The sequence below is a fragment of the Caenorhabditis briggsae genome (assembly GCF_000004555.2).
Source record: "Caenorhabditis briggsae complete genome, chrI, whole genome shotgun sequence".
In the NCBI taxonomy this organism is placed as follows: Eukaryota; Metazoa; Nematoda; class Chromadorea; order Rhabditida; family Rhabditidae; genus Caenorhabditis; species Caenorhabditis briggsae.
The window spans coordinates 9,286,422-9,301,571 of NC_013489.2; the positions used below are offsets into that span (position 1 = coordinate 9,286,422).

A 15,150-nucleotide genomic window follows, 5' to 3' on the forward strand; every position below is an offset into this window, starting at 1 on the left:
ATCCGGGTGTCGTTCTATTAGAGGTTTTACGGTATTAACACTTTCTGAATATTTTTCCCAAAATTAAAACTTTTGAAAAACACTACTTGTTATATTATTGTTTCCTAGAAATTACAAACTTGTGAAAAAAAATTAATTTTTAAATGGCTCGTTGATGTAGGATTTGTTTCAGTTTAAAAACCGGAAGTTTGAATCAGTCTCTCCGAAAATAGGAAGGGATCTGCCCTTGACGTCACTTTTTTCCATCTTCTGTTCTGTTTTTCTTGCTCTCTTTTCCGTTTCGAACCAATAAGCTGGCTCTTGTTGTCTGTCTCTGAATCTTGTTGTCTGTCTCTGAATCTCTTCGTCTTTTTCACTGTCTCAAGTTCTTTTTTTGCCCCGAAGGCAAAACACTTCACCCTCCCCCTACTCCTTCACCACTTCCACGAATAATTCTGAATCCCCACGTCATTCGAATGTATTCTCACCACTCCTCACGTCTTCTTCAATAACTCTAAATATTCCTTCACCACTGGAACAATGGGATTGCAGAGAGGAATGCCGTTGGCACAACTCGGTGAGCCGTTTGGCATCACACCGGCCGCCATCGAGAACGTGTCACCTGGCATCGACCAGTGCAAGGATCACCGAATTGATGTAAGTTCTTTTTTTTTTTTGGAAAACCTTGATAAATATAATGCAGAGCTAAAAATTCTTTAAAACATTTGGAACGAAAAATGTCTATTTCTGGAATCTTCCCCTTTTCACCTCGATTCTAAAATTGTCAAACAATAGAAATCTATTTCTTTTCGTTTCCAAAAAAGGATTTCTGTGTGTATGATCACACAAGTTTTGCTCTGAAAACTCTTTTGTATTTGCCCATATGCCACCACTTATTTGCTTCCCGCATCCTCTTTTTTTGGGGGGTCGACACCGCCTTTTATCCATCCAATTTCCGTTCGTTCTCATTTTCGTTTTTCTACCTGATGACTGTCGATTTCGAACTACCATTTCGAAACTTTCTGGAATCGAAAAGAAAACTTATTACGGTAGGCGGAAGATCTTCCGGTTTCGAATCTTAGAAACTACGGAAATAGAAAATCCTGTCTGGTTACCAGTTTGATCCCGATTTAGTAGTAAGACCCAAAAAGTAAATAAAGCGGTAGAAAGAAGAATACCTGGATAGATTTTAAATGCTGCTTTTCGTAAGGATAAAATTGTTTTTACTTCAAATAATGCATTCAAGTCAAACTATTTTTGAAACGATTTCTAATAATTTGAGTTCCCTCCTATTCAATTCAGCTGCTCTTTGTCAGATGGTAAGAAATCAAAAACGTCTTGGATATCTAGAAAATAGTCCAAATAAACAGAAAATTTGGTTGATGAAAAAAGAGTAGGTAAATTTAACCCTGCCAACCAGGTGCAAAAGCAGCCGAAAAATTCCAATTTGGTATTTACTTCTAATTAGTAGCAATTCTCAATTTTACTACTGATTAGCAGTACCAAATCAAATTCTCTCTTCTTGTTTCATTTTTAAAATCAATTTTTTTTCAATTTTTCGAAATTGTCAAATCACATAAGTTAATATCCCACAAAAATCAGGAGGTTTTCACTATTAGTTTCTGGGTCTGCCTAAAAAAGAAAAGTTCCTTGTTCATCCTAAAACGAAACTCTCAAAAAAACTATGACACCCGAATGGCATGCATATTGTTTTACTTCTTGGAATGAAGTTGTTATCGTGTAGTGCTCCTATTTTTGTTTCATGAAAAAAAGCTAAAACGAGTTCTATCTTTCTAATGCATGTCTTCTTATTGTCTGTTATAGGCATCCATGCGATCAGAGCCATCGGACTACTTCAGTGACACCACCAACACCTTCCATAGCAGCATTCACGTCGTTCATCCAACCATCAACAATGGAACTCGAATGAATAAAAAGGTAGAGTTATTGTCTCCGCATGATTACCTCCTCTCACTTGTTCCTCGAGATTTCTGATCTTTTTGATGAATGAAGAAATTAAAATAAACTCGAGGAAACAGTGACACCTGATGCTTTTTGACCCGTTCTCACTTCTCGTTTCACTTTTTTCTTCTCTCGTTTGCACAACACATCGTTTTGCATCTATATCTCCCTGCTCGCATCATTTCCTTTCTTCTTCTTTTTCTTATGTTTTTTTGTGCTCATCAGTATCATCATCGCCTGACTTTTCCGCCTCATCTTACTCAAGTTGCCCCCCTTTGCTCCTCTATTTCCATTTCTCTTCTTTCTTCTTCGCCTTCTCGAATGTCGGTGACGGCGACGAAGAGCTATTACTTCGGCGGGTCTTGAAACTTCTTCTTCTTCAATTTCTTATTTTATTCCTCCTATTCCTTTTTTTTCTGCCGCATGTTAAATGTGAAGGAAGTCGACGAGAATGGTTCAAGTGAAGACCAAACAGAAGAAGAGGATCATGAGAACATAGAATCACCGGTACCTTTGTACTTTCTGATTTTCTGTGTCTCAGGGATTTCAAAATGGTTATACGCTTTACTAACACTTCGATTCCTTTCGAACAATCCCCATCTCATTTTTTATATCGATTCCTGATTTTTGTATTCCAAAATAAAAAAATATGTGCCTCATCATCTAGTTGAGTTCAGGGGTTTTTTGTCTGGGAATACACTCCTACGTTGTCAAAAATGATGTTTTGCAGGAATCGTCTGCTTCGGAAACAGAAATCGACATCGGAGATGTTCGAAAATGTGGTGAAAAAGCAGACCGACAACAGTTTGAACTTCTCAAAGTCCTTGGACAAGGATCGTTTGGAAAGGTGATTTCGAGTACCATAGTTTGTATTCAAAACTGTATTTCAGGTCTTCTTGGTTCGAAAAGTTCGTGGTCGAGACTCGGGGCACGTGTATGCGATGAAGGTGTTGAAGAAAGCAACTTTGAAGATTCGAGATCGACAAAGAACGAAACTGGAAAGGAACATTCTTGCTCATATTTCCCATCCATTCATCGTTAAACTTCACTATGCGTTCCAGACAGAAGGAAAACTGTATCTGATTCTGGACTTTCTCCGTGGGGGAGATCTATTCACACGCCTCTCCAAAGAAGTGATGTTCACGGAAGATGATGTGAAGTTTTATCTGGCAGAGCTCACGCTTGCTCTCGAACATCTTCACAGCTTAGGAATTGTGTACAGAGACCTGAAACCGGAGAATATACTTCTTGATGCGGATGGTCATATCAAAGTTACTGACTTCGGATTAAGCAAGGAAGCAATTGATAGCGAGAAGAAGACTTACAGTTTTTGTGGCACAGTAGAATACATGGCTCCAGAAGTTATCAATCGACGAGGGCATTCGATGGCTGCTGATTTCTGGTCGTTAGGTGTTTTGATGGTACGACCCTCTAGTCATTTTTATTTGAAACACTGTAAAATCCTTCTTACAGTTCGAGATGCTGACTGGACACTTACCATTCCAAGGACGAGATAGAAACGATACTATGAATCAAATCCTCAAGTTTGTTTGAATTATTTCGACACGACTGAAAATTAACGATTTGCAGAGCAAAACTCTCGATGCCACATTTCTTGACTCAAGAAGCGCAATCACTGCTTCGTGCTCTTTTCAAACGGAATTCCCATAATCGTCTGGGTGCTGGACCAGACGGCGTTGAAGAGATCAAGCGTCACGCATTCTTCGCTAAAATAGACTTTGTGAAATTGCTAAACAAAGAAATCGATCCTCCATTCAAGCCGGCACTCTCTACTGTCGACAGTACATCGTATTTTGATCCAGAGTTTACGAAAAGGACTCCAAAAGATTCTCCTGCTCTTCCAGCCTCCGCCAATGGGCACGAAATTTTCCGAGGATTTTCATTTGTGTCCAATGCAGTTATAGAAGAAAGGAAATTGATTCAAAAGTCGATAAGATCCGTGCCAACTGCCAAAACACATCCCTTCACTGATGATTATGAGATTCTCGAGGTTTTGATGATTTCTAATATTTTTATAAGACCCGTAAATTTTCAGAAAATTGGCAATGGTGCTCATTCAGTCGTCCACAAGTGTCAAATGAAAGCTACACCGCGAAGATATGCTGTTAAGATTGTGAAGAAAGCAGTTTTCGACGCCACCGAAGAAGTCGATATTCTTCTACGACATTCCCATCAGCAATTCATCGTCAAACTATTCGACGTCTATGAGGATGAAACGGCGATCTACATGGTGGAAGAGCTTTGCGAAGGTGGAGAGCTTCTAGACAGGCTGGTCAACAAAAGAGCATTGGGCAGTGAAAAAGAAGTGGCTTCTTTGATGTCGAATCTTCTTTACGCTGTTCAGTATCTCCATTCCCAGCAAGTTGCCCATCGCGATTTGACTGCTGCAAACATTCTTTTCGCCTCAAAAGATGGTGATCCGAACTCATTGCGAATCGTTGATTTCGGGTTCGCAAAACAATCGAGAGCTGAAAACGGAATGCTGATGACTCCTTGCTATACTGCTCAATTTGTAAGTGCCTACTTCATTCGCTTTAGCTGACAAGATATTCTTTCAGGTTGCTCCAGAAGTACTTCGCAAGCAAGGATATGATCGTTCGTGTGATGTATGGTCCCTTGGCGTTCTTCTTCATACGATGCTAACTGGTTTCACTCCATTCGCGATGGGTCCAAACGATACTCCTGATCAGATACTGCAACGTGTTGGAGACGGAAAAATTACAATGACTCAGCCAGTGTGGGATACAATTTCAGAAGATGCGAAAGATCTGGTCAAAAAGATGCTGGATGTGGACCCGAATAGACGAGTTACTGCAAAACAGGCTCTTCAACATAAGTGGTTCGGACGGAAAGAGTCTCTTCCAGATCGGCCGATTCAGGAGAACGGAGAAAAATTAGATATGACTGATGTAAAGGTGAGATAATTGCTGATCTCTTTTTCGGATTTTTAAAATCTCAAAACTAGTTTCAGACTGCTCTTGATCAAACTTACAAGGCGATTTCGTCGGCGCCAAGTGTTACTCTTCGTCCCGTCGGTTCATCTGCCCTTGCAAAACGAAGAATGAAAGATATTCTATACGCTAATTATACCAAGAAGAATGTGTCAGCAAATGCATGGTAGGCTCATCTCTATGGATCTATTTTCTATTTTTGTGAAGCTTCAGAACGAGTTGGACAATATCGCCGACTGTCTCGCCCGTCACGAAGATGGTTTGCCGTCCAGGATTTTAAATATATTGTATATTCAACTCTTCTCTCTTTCACTCATTAACAATTACTAACTCTATTTTAATATCCTATCAAATGCTCCATATTGAAGCTTTTATTGCATTTATTGTCTCTCAACTCTTAGCTATTTATTGACATCTAATCAATTCAACCCTATTCCCACAAAACATTACTAACACCCTCCCATAGAACCTCTATCGCCTGGAATTGTGATTATACAGTTGCGCATCCAAAAGGAAATACAACCAATTTACGGGGATTTTCAGCATTGATTGTTTTCTCTATTCACACATTGTTTCTCTTCACTGTTTCTCTTCATGTTGAGAACTTTTTTGTGAATGTTTTAATTTTTATTGCACCATCAAACTATTGTGTCTTTTTAAATTGAAAAATCGATAAATTGTACAATTGATACTGCAGATTTTCATTGAAACCTATTTTAGATAAGACAATTATCTTTTCCATTTTTAGTTCTCTTTTGTCAAGACTTCGAAAAAAGTCATTCTTATTTTTTCTAGAAATGACAACTAAAATTTCCGTCGAAGAAATGGAGGCGGCTCGTAATCGAACGTCTTCACTAATTCATAATACACCAATTATGAAAAGTGACAAAATTAATGATAAGGTTGGAGCAAAGGTGCTGTTCAAATGTGAACATCTTCAAAAAACAGGGAGTTTCAAAGCTCGCGGAGCACTCAATTCTGCTATTTTGGCAAAGGAACAGAATGCAAAAGGAGTGGTTGGTTTTCATTTTTGTATGGACATCTGGCCAGAATTCTGTTAAAAATAAGAACTGCGAAAGAAAAACGCCGGTGGCCAAGGTCCTACACCGACAACTACAGTAATCTAATATTTATATTTTTAGGATTTTCGTTAATTTTCAGTTATTTTTCCCCAGAAAAATCGGAAAATCAGACTTTTGATAGTGAAAAAAATTGACTGAAAACATACGGAAATCGAGAAAAAACTCTGAAAAAGAATTTTCAGGTCACGGTAGTTGTCGTTATGGGACCTTTTTTTCAACCAGAATAATACTCTACTGAATCTGTTCCCGAGGACTTTTCAAAACAGAAAAAAAATGACTTCATTTCTTCACCATTTATTCCCCAAGAAAGTGTTTCCAGATTGCTCATTCTTCTGGGAACCATGGTCAAGCTCTTGCTTGGGCCGCCCAAAAAATTGGACTACCATGTACTATAGTTGTTCCAAAAAATGCACCAAATTCGAAGGTTGAAGGAATGAAAGAATACAATGCCGACGTTGTGTTTTGTGAACCAACAATGAGTAGTAGGTTAGTTCCAATCATCAAACCACAAACATTCTGGATGTTTCAGAGAAATAACATGCGCCGAGATGGCTGAGAAATTAGGCTACTATTATGTGGACCCACATAATTGTGTTACAATGATTAATGGACATGCAAGTGCATCTTGATTACAGCTTTTAAAATTATTGTATTCAGGGATCCATCGTTTTTGAAGTTTTGGAACAGGCAGGAGATGAAATAGATTCAATCTTTTTGTCAGTTGGAGGTGGTGGATTTGCGGCTTCTGTCGCTTTTCTTATTGGAAATTTGAATCCAGACATTGCAGGTGTTATTTCAAATATGTCTTTAAATAAGTTCTCGTATTTCCAGTGTACCTCGTTGAACCTGAAGAGAAAAACCTTGCAAATCTTTTGGAAAATGGAGTTCAGTGTGCCAGTGAAACTCTGAACACAATTGCAGATGGTGTTCGAGTATCTCATGTTGGATCCCTATGTGAGCCCATTCTCAAGAAATACTGTACTCGTACTGTTGTCAGTGTGGTAAGTTATCATCAAAATTATGAGTATCTCATTGAATCCATTACAGAAGGAAGAGGAAATCAAAGAGGCTTTGAATTTGATTTGGACTAGAACAAAGGTAAGAAAACTTCAGCAGTTGAACAACTAATAGTGAATTTATAGCAACGCATCGAGCCAACTGCTGCTCTTGCATTCGCTGGAGTTCTCTATCACAAACCAGACCATGTCAAGAAGCCATTAGTCATTTTATGCGGAGGAAATGTTGATACCGACTATGTGATCAATTGAAAATGTTAATTATGTTTTTCAAATGAATCGATGTTGATTAAAAATAAAAACCATAAAATGCACATCTGTTGATCTATGACCCAACCAGAAAAAAAAACAAAAACATTTTGTATAAGAGTGCATTCAGAAACAACCATTGACAGTTTGATTTATGTGTAGAATGTTTTCCAGCGGTTTCGTTTTGTTTTCAAAGTCATTTCGGCATTTTCAGTAACTGGAAAACACGACGCCTACACCTAATTAACATATCCCGCATGTTCTGCGTCTATCCTCTCTTCATACTGTTTTCTCGTGGTTAGGGCCAGTCTATAATCATCGGTCAGTCCTGTTCACACAGGTTGACAAAAAAGATGGCGAAGGCGTAATTGATAAGATTATCTTCGGAAATCACAATTTTCATTTTTCTCAACGACATATTTTCCCATTAAAAAGTTATTTTATGCACCTGAAAAAATTAAAATTTATGTTCTGGAACTATTGATGTTTATGCTGGTCATGATCCCTATTAAAAAAATTCCAGTTATAATTGTCTCCTTGATTTCGTATCTAATTGTCACTGCAGGTCTAGATCTTTGTAACCCGTTCTTTTTCTTCTCTCTTGTCTTTTCCCAATCAGTATCATGTGTAGTAAAATAGATTTTTAAAGGTCGAATTCATTTATGTGAGATCGAACAACATCAGAAAAAATGATGAGCGAGCTTGACGAAGATGATGAAGTAAGTTGATTTCATAGAAAATTTGTTGGCTAGTTATTAAAATTCTAATGTCATATAAATTGAGAAAAAAGTTCTCTTGAAGATTTTTTTCAGCTCAGTTCTGAATTTTTACGAAAGTGGTGACTTTCTATGCGGGACCATCGCTAATACAGTATTACAAATACGGTGGTAACCATTCAAATTTATCCCTTTTCACTGAAATTTTGAGGCTTTCTGATTTTTATTCTTGCTTGAAACTTCTTTTTTAACACTCCACTTTTAATAGCCCAGTCCGTCGCATTTTTTTCAATGCCCAAACGACCTTTATCCTGCTTCACCTGTTTCTCAAAAGAACCTGCTTAGTCATTTTTGTTCGTTTCCTTTCTTTTCGGAAAGTTTGAGCGATTTCTTTGCTTTTTATGTCTTTAGGTACATGTGTCACACCTTTTCAGGTAAAAATGTGCGAAAAGAACAATCCAGTTTTATTGTTTTATTTAAAATCCGAAAAATACCATAATCTCATTTGAATACGTGCCGAGTTGCGTGCCGAGAACCAAAAATGGAAAAATAAGCCTAAAACTCCAGCAAGCAAAAAGACCTCGTTCCTCATTCAGTGCATAGCGACCGACTCATAATTAGAAGATAGATCAAACGTAGAAGCGAGGGGCACACAGCTGTCATTACGCTCCTCGTCTACCAATGACTAGTTGTCCAGATGTGATTCCGCGAGGTCACTCTTCCTAGACATTGAAAAATTCCGAGGACACTTCGGATAACATTGAAATCTTCAGAATTTTATTCTTTCAAAAGGGATATGTCCATTTTTTGATCTTTTGGCTATCGAATCGACACATCATTTTTTTTAGCTTCTATTTTGCATTTTTTTTTATTATTTGCCACCATCCGTTTCCACAAAAAATGCATTTCATTAGCTTTCGGTCTTTTTTAGAATATTGATAGATAAAAAAGAGAATTCAAGATGATTCTCTAAAATTGGGTTTTTGCGAGGATTGATGAGTTTTTGAGCTTTTTCATCCCCTCTCGACCTTTATTTTGTTTGTATTTTTGAATAAAACAAACAAGTCTTCGTTTAACTCTCCCACACATTTCCCCTGCAACGTTTTCCTCTGCGTCTCGAATGCTCTTCACACTCTCAACTGCTTTTCGAGTGTTTTCATGTGTCGAATTCCCATCGTTTACAGTTTAGTTGGAAATTTCAGTTTTTCCCGCTTTACTGAAAGTGTATTTGTTGCCCAACACTGGGGTGTTCGGATTGCCTTTTCGAAATTTTTTGGAACGTCGAAAGTTCCGGAATATTCCGAATTTAAAAGTTTCGGAATCCCATTTTCCCATCACAAAGACGCAAAAATTGACAAACATTTTTCAAAAACGCAAAAAATACCAGGAGTATTTCCGCTCGAGACCCGCAAGGAAACTTTCGCGTGCGCCTTTAAGATATCGTAGTCCCACTATTCCGAAAAAGCTTCGGAAATTTTCCGTCACAAAAACTCTTTTCTCTGAATATATTTTTTCTTCTAGACCAAATTTTATCTGAAAATATTTTTGTTGTTTTCAATTTTTCAATGATAAAAATGGAAAATCAAATCGAATAATGACTGATAGCACATCATTGTCGCTTTAATTTCAAAGTGGAGACCTATATTGAAAGTTCCCTCTCTATTTCATTTTTCTCTCGTTTCAGCAATCCGCTTGCCAGGACGTCGATGAAATCGTCATATACGTGCCGGAATTCGCTGGATATAGAGAGGTATGCTTGCTTTTTTTTAGAATAGCTTATTTGAATATCAATTGCAAATTCAGGTAAACATAGACACAGCTATATCTCTATGCCCCACACCACCCTTGGTTAGAAAAGAATCGTAAGTTGTTTTTATTGCTGTTATAAAAGTATTGCAAAAAATTCGATGTAGAAAAAAAAACGGAAGATTCTGACAAAATTTTTATAATCGAAAATTTTATTGCACAAGATTTTGTAGAATCCATCTTCAATTCTTTTTTTGTTTTCGCAATAAAATATATTCTATATTGAAAACTAAATTTATGAAGTAAACAATACTTTTCCTCTATTCTTCGCACCTGCCAATGAACTTTTTTATTAAATTTATGGCTTCAGTGAAGAACTCTTGAAGCACTCTTGTAGCTTAAAATAGATTTATTTTCGACGAAAGAATCATTGACAGGAAGCTGAGATCTTGAATGATTCAAATATCTTTAATTATTCCTATTGTGACATTTTGTGTTCTCACAAAATCACACCTTCTCTTCTATTTCTCTATTCCTATCTCCTCTACATACAGATTTTTTCTTCATTTTCCTAAAACAAGATTCCATCATTCATGTCTACAAAATGTACAGCTGAATTTAGAATATAGAAAAAAATTTAAATTAAATTTTTATGAGATTTTAAAAGCTTCAAAATAATTACAGACCCAACCGGAACCTGGAGATGCGGCGTCGATTCGAGAAGCTTCGTCGCGAGAAGAAGGAGGAGAAAAAGTTGTTGGGTGATGATGAAAAGGAGTTTAATGAAGAAGATGACGTGTTTGACGAAGGAGAAGGACTTCAGGTAAAATTATGTTTTCAAAAAGCTGTGTTTTGATTTGCTTAGATTTTGTGGATAGTTTAGAAAAAATTAGATGTTCAATTTGTTCAGAAATCATAAAAAAATAGTTATTGTTCTGGTAGAAAAAATCGAAGCTGTGAAAGAGGAAAGTCGGTGGCTGTGGTTGAAGATCCCACATAGAAAACTACCGTAACCTAAAAATATTGTCATTTTCCGAACTCATTTTCTTGATTTTCTTGCGTTTTCAGACAATTATTTCAGTAACAAAGATGTTTGTTATCGATTTTTCTGGGGTAAATAACAGAAAAACTGTCGAAAATCAGTGAAAAACGAGATAATAAATCCGGGAAATGAAACTATTTTTCAGCTTACGGTAGTTTTCGGTGTGGGGCCTTCGGCCACCGCCAATTCCTCTTCTATATCTCCGATTTTTTTGTATCAGAATAATAATTGATCTAATCAAATCGTTTGCCATGATTTCAAAATTTAATTTTAGTTCCTCATAAAAATGCGGGGAGGGAAAATGACGATACTACTGTTTGCCTATATCATTAATCTTTCCGAGCATTTGGATTACTGTAGTCTCTGATAGTTCTCTTTGTGTAATGAGAACAGTTTGTACTCGATCACTGGCATTGATCTTCTCATTTAACTATTTTATTAGGCACCCGACTAGCACTCACTTCCCCAATTTTCAACGAAATTTCATAAGTTTCACTAATCATGCCGCATCCGAAATTGAATTATCGACGAAGAAAATTGAGACTTGAATGGCGACAAGTAAGTGACAATTTCATCCAGAAATGTTATGAAACGTTCAAGTTTCATTATATTTCGACGAGAGAAAACATCTAGGAATATCATATCCTTGTTTCCTGTTCGAAATTTAGTGGATCAAAGAGCATATGGGGACCCCCATGATCCGAAAATAAGTAACATACGCTCACAACAACAATCACTAGGTGTTAAAGTTCAAAATTCTGTTTCAAATATTATTTAATTGAGTGATCCTAGTGAGTTCAAAACAGTCTATTTTAGGTGTTCAATAATTGTCTAGTTAGAGAGAAAATATTGGCAGAGTCAACACTAAAGTAGTCGAACAAGAAGTAATATTTTCTCTCATGTGAGCGTTAATATTTACAATACTTACCGACCTGTTTAAAACCTAAAACCTATAGGAATCAAAAATCCAAAGATCAAACTCTGTCTATGACTCTTTCTCCCCGTCTCTAACAACGTTCCCTTGATTCTTAAATCTTTTCTACTGATGAACACCTGTTCAATCGGCAAGTCAGTTTCAATGTGCCTTCGCAGTGTATGACGAGCAAGAAAAAACAGCTATGGAACTCTATTTATTATCACTTATTTCTCCCCTAAACTCTAATGGCAAATGAGCAAATATTTGCAAAATTGGCAATCATGTCTTCTCGTTTTCTGAATCTCGGCACATTTGTGAGTAAGTCTTTGGGCTGATTTTGACCCCTTTGAGAGAGAAAATATGGTGTGTTGACAGACAGACAGTGTCAACTCCGCCCCTTTCATAGTTTTATTGCCCCAATACCCACTCCGATTGATAAGCAAACATTTTTGAGTTGTATCTCTACAGTCACCATATATTTTCATTTGATTGATTCCTCTTCTGCGAAAAAACGAAATTCTTGTCTCTGTTAGAAAATATTGATGGTCGTTTCAAAGAATTCTAAAAATTCCCAATATTCCGGAGTCGATGTGAAAAGGTATTTTTAAATCAGAAATTCAAATGTGTAGCTTTGGGAAATTTCGAAAAAACTGTGTAGGAAGATAAAATGGTATCTGAACGAATATTGAAAATTCATGTTTTCCAGATGCGAACATTCGATCCGAAAGCATCGATTCGAGAGGGCGATGAATCGATGCCCAGTCTTCTGCCACGCACAGCACCGATAAAGAAGACGAGAAAGCATCGAAGAAGGCGTAGTGGTGAGTAAATGTTGGAAAATTTATAATCTAGGAGGCCACCCTACAGTTGCACTTTGAGCTAAATTATCTCAATTTCTAAAAGAGATGGCAAAAATCTCTCAACTGATAAAATAATTGTCATAATATCATCAACATTTATCAGTTAACAGATTTCAGTCATCTCTTACAGTAATTGAGATAACTGAGCTCAAAGTGCAAGTAGAGGGTAGCATTGTATTAGAGTGTTTATAGTATATTTGAAGGTGAAAAAGCTATATTTCTAAAAAGATTAAAATTTGCAGGGAGCTTCACAGGAGGTGTCTATCCGAGGAAAGGCCATCGAAACAGGAGTCTTCTTGGTTATGCCATACCACCACCCAATATCCATTCGAATGATTGGAGGGACATGTTGGCTATCACTGATAACAAAGACGATAAGCTGATGAAAACGGTGAGAGCATAGTTCAAATATGCAAAAAGTTCAATGTACAAAAGGGGGAAATTTTGAGAAATGAACAGGTAGTTGTTTTGTCGTTCAATCAAAGATTCTAGATGGAAGCCATCAAAGAAGCAATCAGAAAACAAGAGGAAGCTGAAATGAAACTTCTCGGTCAGAGAAAGGTCAGAGAAAGTTGTTGTGTGCTTTCTGTGAAGATCATCACTCACAGCTTACTGCCTTTTTTTTGTAGTATTCACAAAGTACATTATTATTCACACCTTTCTTACTTGATTTTTTAGTTATTCACTTATAGTTTTGTTTGATTTCATACTTGCAAAAAATACAATAGAATTTTAAATTCGATCACATTACATTTCAAAGAAAGTCGTACTTTTGTGCGGTTCAAATAAGTATTCAAAAACTGTTTGTTTGTGGCTACATTAACTAGTTCCTTTTGAGATTCTTGATAACTTCCGCAAAATGTTTTGCTATGAATTTTTCAAAATTAAAATCTAATTCCTTTCACAGGAAAACGGAACGTCTCTCTCTCTCTCTGTATTTGTAAAATAGCTCACTTCTTTCTTAAATGAGCAACAACAGCCAGCAGCTCATTTCTGTTGATTCAGCGTGAGCTGATTATCACTGATTACCCGAAAGGGTCTCCTTTTCTTTTTCGCACTGTGCTGTTGGTGTTTTGTATATCGTGGTGTTTTCCGTTTTCTCCCGTTCACATTCGAATATTTTTCCTGATTGAGAAACTCGGCCCCAATTTGTCATTTGCCTATTCTATCCAATTTATGAAAATTACGAAGGTAAATACAGTTAATCCCCCTTGGGGGATTTAATTTTTGAAAATTTGTCAGTTCAAAAGAGTGAGGGTTGCCCATATTATTGGTATTTTAATTCGTCATAGTTTGTAACTAAACTTTTTGATTCGCTCAGGTTTTTGCTAAAAAAATTCAACATCAAGAAATTAAACCTGAATTCAAATGGTAAGTTTAATGTAGTTTTTCTTATAATTTCCAACTCACACCCTTACTTCTTTCATTTCAAAAGATTGTCATCTGAAACACACTCGGTCAATGAAAAGGGTACAGTATTGAGAGACGGTCATTCTCGCACAATTCTCGAAGAGTGAATTCGAATTCGATTGAGAAAGAGAGGAAGTGTAATAAGAAGAAAAAGTGAAGCGAATTGTTTTTGTAAGAGAGACATATTCTCAGCGACCTCTTCTTATGTTGTCTTTTCTCAAGAAAGAGGCTGCTGCTGGTTGGTGCTAAATGATGACCGAAAAGAGATTTTAATCTTCTTCCAAAATAGTAGAAAGGGATTTTTCCGTTTTCATTTAATTTGGCGAGAGGGCTTTGGAGATTTCGAGAATATGACCTCCTGTTCGAGTATTAGTTTTTTGTGAACTATTCTTGACCACTCACTGATCTGAGGATTACTAGTTGTAGTCAAATTTGATAACAATGAGAATTCTATGTTTCTGTAGGCAATTGTATGTGGGCAACCATCAGGAACAGATTATCTTTTCTTCAGCATTTCATCGTTTTCGAAATCGAAATAGTGTCACTTTTCCCAAAATTGAATACAATTTCTATATTTCTAGAAAACGAACTTACCGTAAAACATGCAATAGAAGGGCTTCCTATCCTTCAACTTTGAGCCAAATTATTTCAGTTCTTGTAAAAGATATGAAAAAGTTTTCAATTAATACATTGTTAATCATAATATCACAAACTTTTCATCAGTTGAAACTGTTTTGATATCTCTTATAGGAGCTGAGATAATTGAGCTCGAACTTGATAGTGATAAATACAATACAATACAATAAAATAGTGTGGGGGTCCTTCTATTACAGGTTTTACGGTAAAACTATTTTTGCTTACTCCGATTAACAACGGCTCCCGTTTCGCAACCGGACATTTCGCAGCCAGACATTTCGCAGCCAGACATTTCGCAGCCGGACATTTCGCAGCCTCTGATAACGTCAGAAAATCAGAATTCCAAGTTCTTCGGTTTTGAAAAAAAGTGTATTTTAATGTCAGAAATTGAATTTTCGAAGAATTCGGCTGAAAAAATCAAATTTCAGCTGAAAAAATAGCAAGCAAGTATTCAATCAATTGAAAAATGCTAAATCTTCATTGTTATTCAGAATTTCTTTTCGAAATATACGATTTTAGAAAGTTGGAATTCCAGAAGAAAAAAAAAAGAAATTCTAAAAAACA

At 36.6% G+C, this 15,150-nt stretch overlaps 3 protein-coding genes across 3 annotated transcripts in view; all 3 read left to right on the plus strand.

Moving 5' to 3' along the window:
* Positions 1 to 519: 519 nt before the first annotated feature.
* On the plus strand, positions 520 to 5,083 carry Cbr-rskn-1 (the record flags this gene model as incomplete). The annotated part of the gene is made up of 8 exons (XM_045239821.1): positions 520 to 636; positions 1,804 to 1,917; positions 2,672 to 2,788; positions 2,832 to 3,362; positions 3,415 to 3,485; positions 3,532 to 4,480; positions 4,521 to 4,877; positions 4,928 to 5,083. The coding sequence occupies 8 exons, from the start codon at positions 520 to 522 to the stop codon at positions 5,081 to 5,083; spliced, it is 2,412 nt and encodes an 803-aa protein (XP_045094893.1).
* Positions 5,084 to 5,710: 627 nt separating this feature from the next.
* On the plus strand, positions 5,711 to 7,263 carry CBG12517 (the record flags this gene model as incomplete). Its single annotated transcript, XM_045239826.1, has 8 exons — positions 5,711 to 5,929; positions 5,982 to 6,011; positions 6,315 to 6,481; positions 6,525 to 6,609; positions 6,653 to 6,782; positions 6,827 to 6,996; positions 7,043 to 7,093; positions 7,138 to 7,263. The coding sequence occupies 8 exons, from the start codon at positions 5,711 to 5,713 to the stop codon at positions 7,261 to 7,263; spliced, it is 978 nt and encodes a 325-aa protein (XP_045094894.1).
* Positions 7,264 to 7,949: 686 nt separating this feature from the next.
* The window catches only part of Cbr-gon-2, a gene marked incomplete at both ends in the record, with an annotated part of 15,017 nt that continues 7,816 nt past the window's right edge, over positions 7,950 to 15,150 (plus strand). Inside the window, 9 exons of the mRNA XM_045239832.1 lie at positions 7,950 to 7,960; positions 9,161 to 9,398; positions 9,661 to 9,726; positions 9,780 to 9,838; positions 10,407 to 10,569; positions 12,387 to 12,501; positions 12,783 to 12,931; positions 13,033 to 13,147; positions 14,110 to 14,159. Of these exons, the coding sequence (XP_045094895.1) occupies positions 7,950 to 7,960; positions 9,161 to 9,398; positions 9,661 to 9,726; positions 9,780 to 9,838; positions 10,407 to 10,569; positions 12,387 to 12,501; positions 12,783 to 12,931; positions 13,033 to 13,147; positions 14,110 to 14,159 (966 nt within the window). The remainder of the gene's footprint in view (positions 7,961 to 9,160; positions 9,399 to 9,660; positions 9,727 to 9,779; positions 9,839 to 10,406; positions 10,570 to 12,386; positions 12,502 to 12,782; positions 12,932 to 13,032; positions 13,148 to 14,109; positions 14,160 to 15,150) is intronic.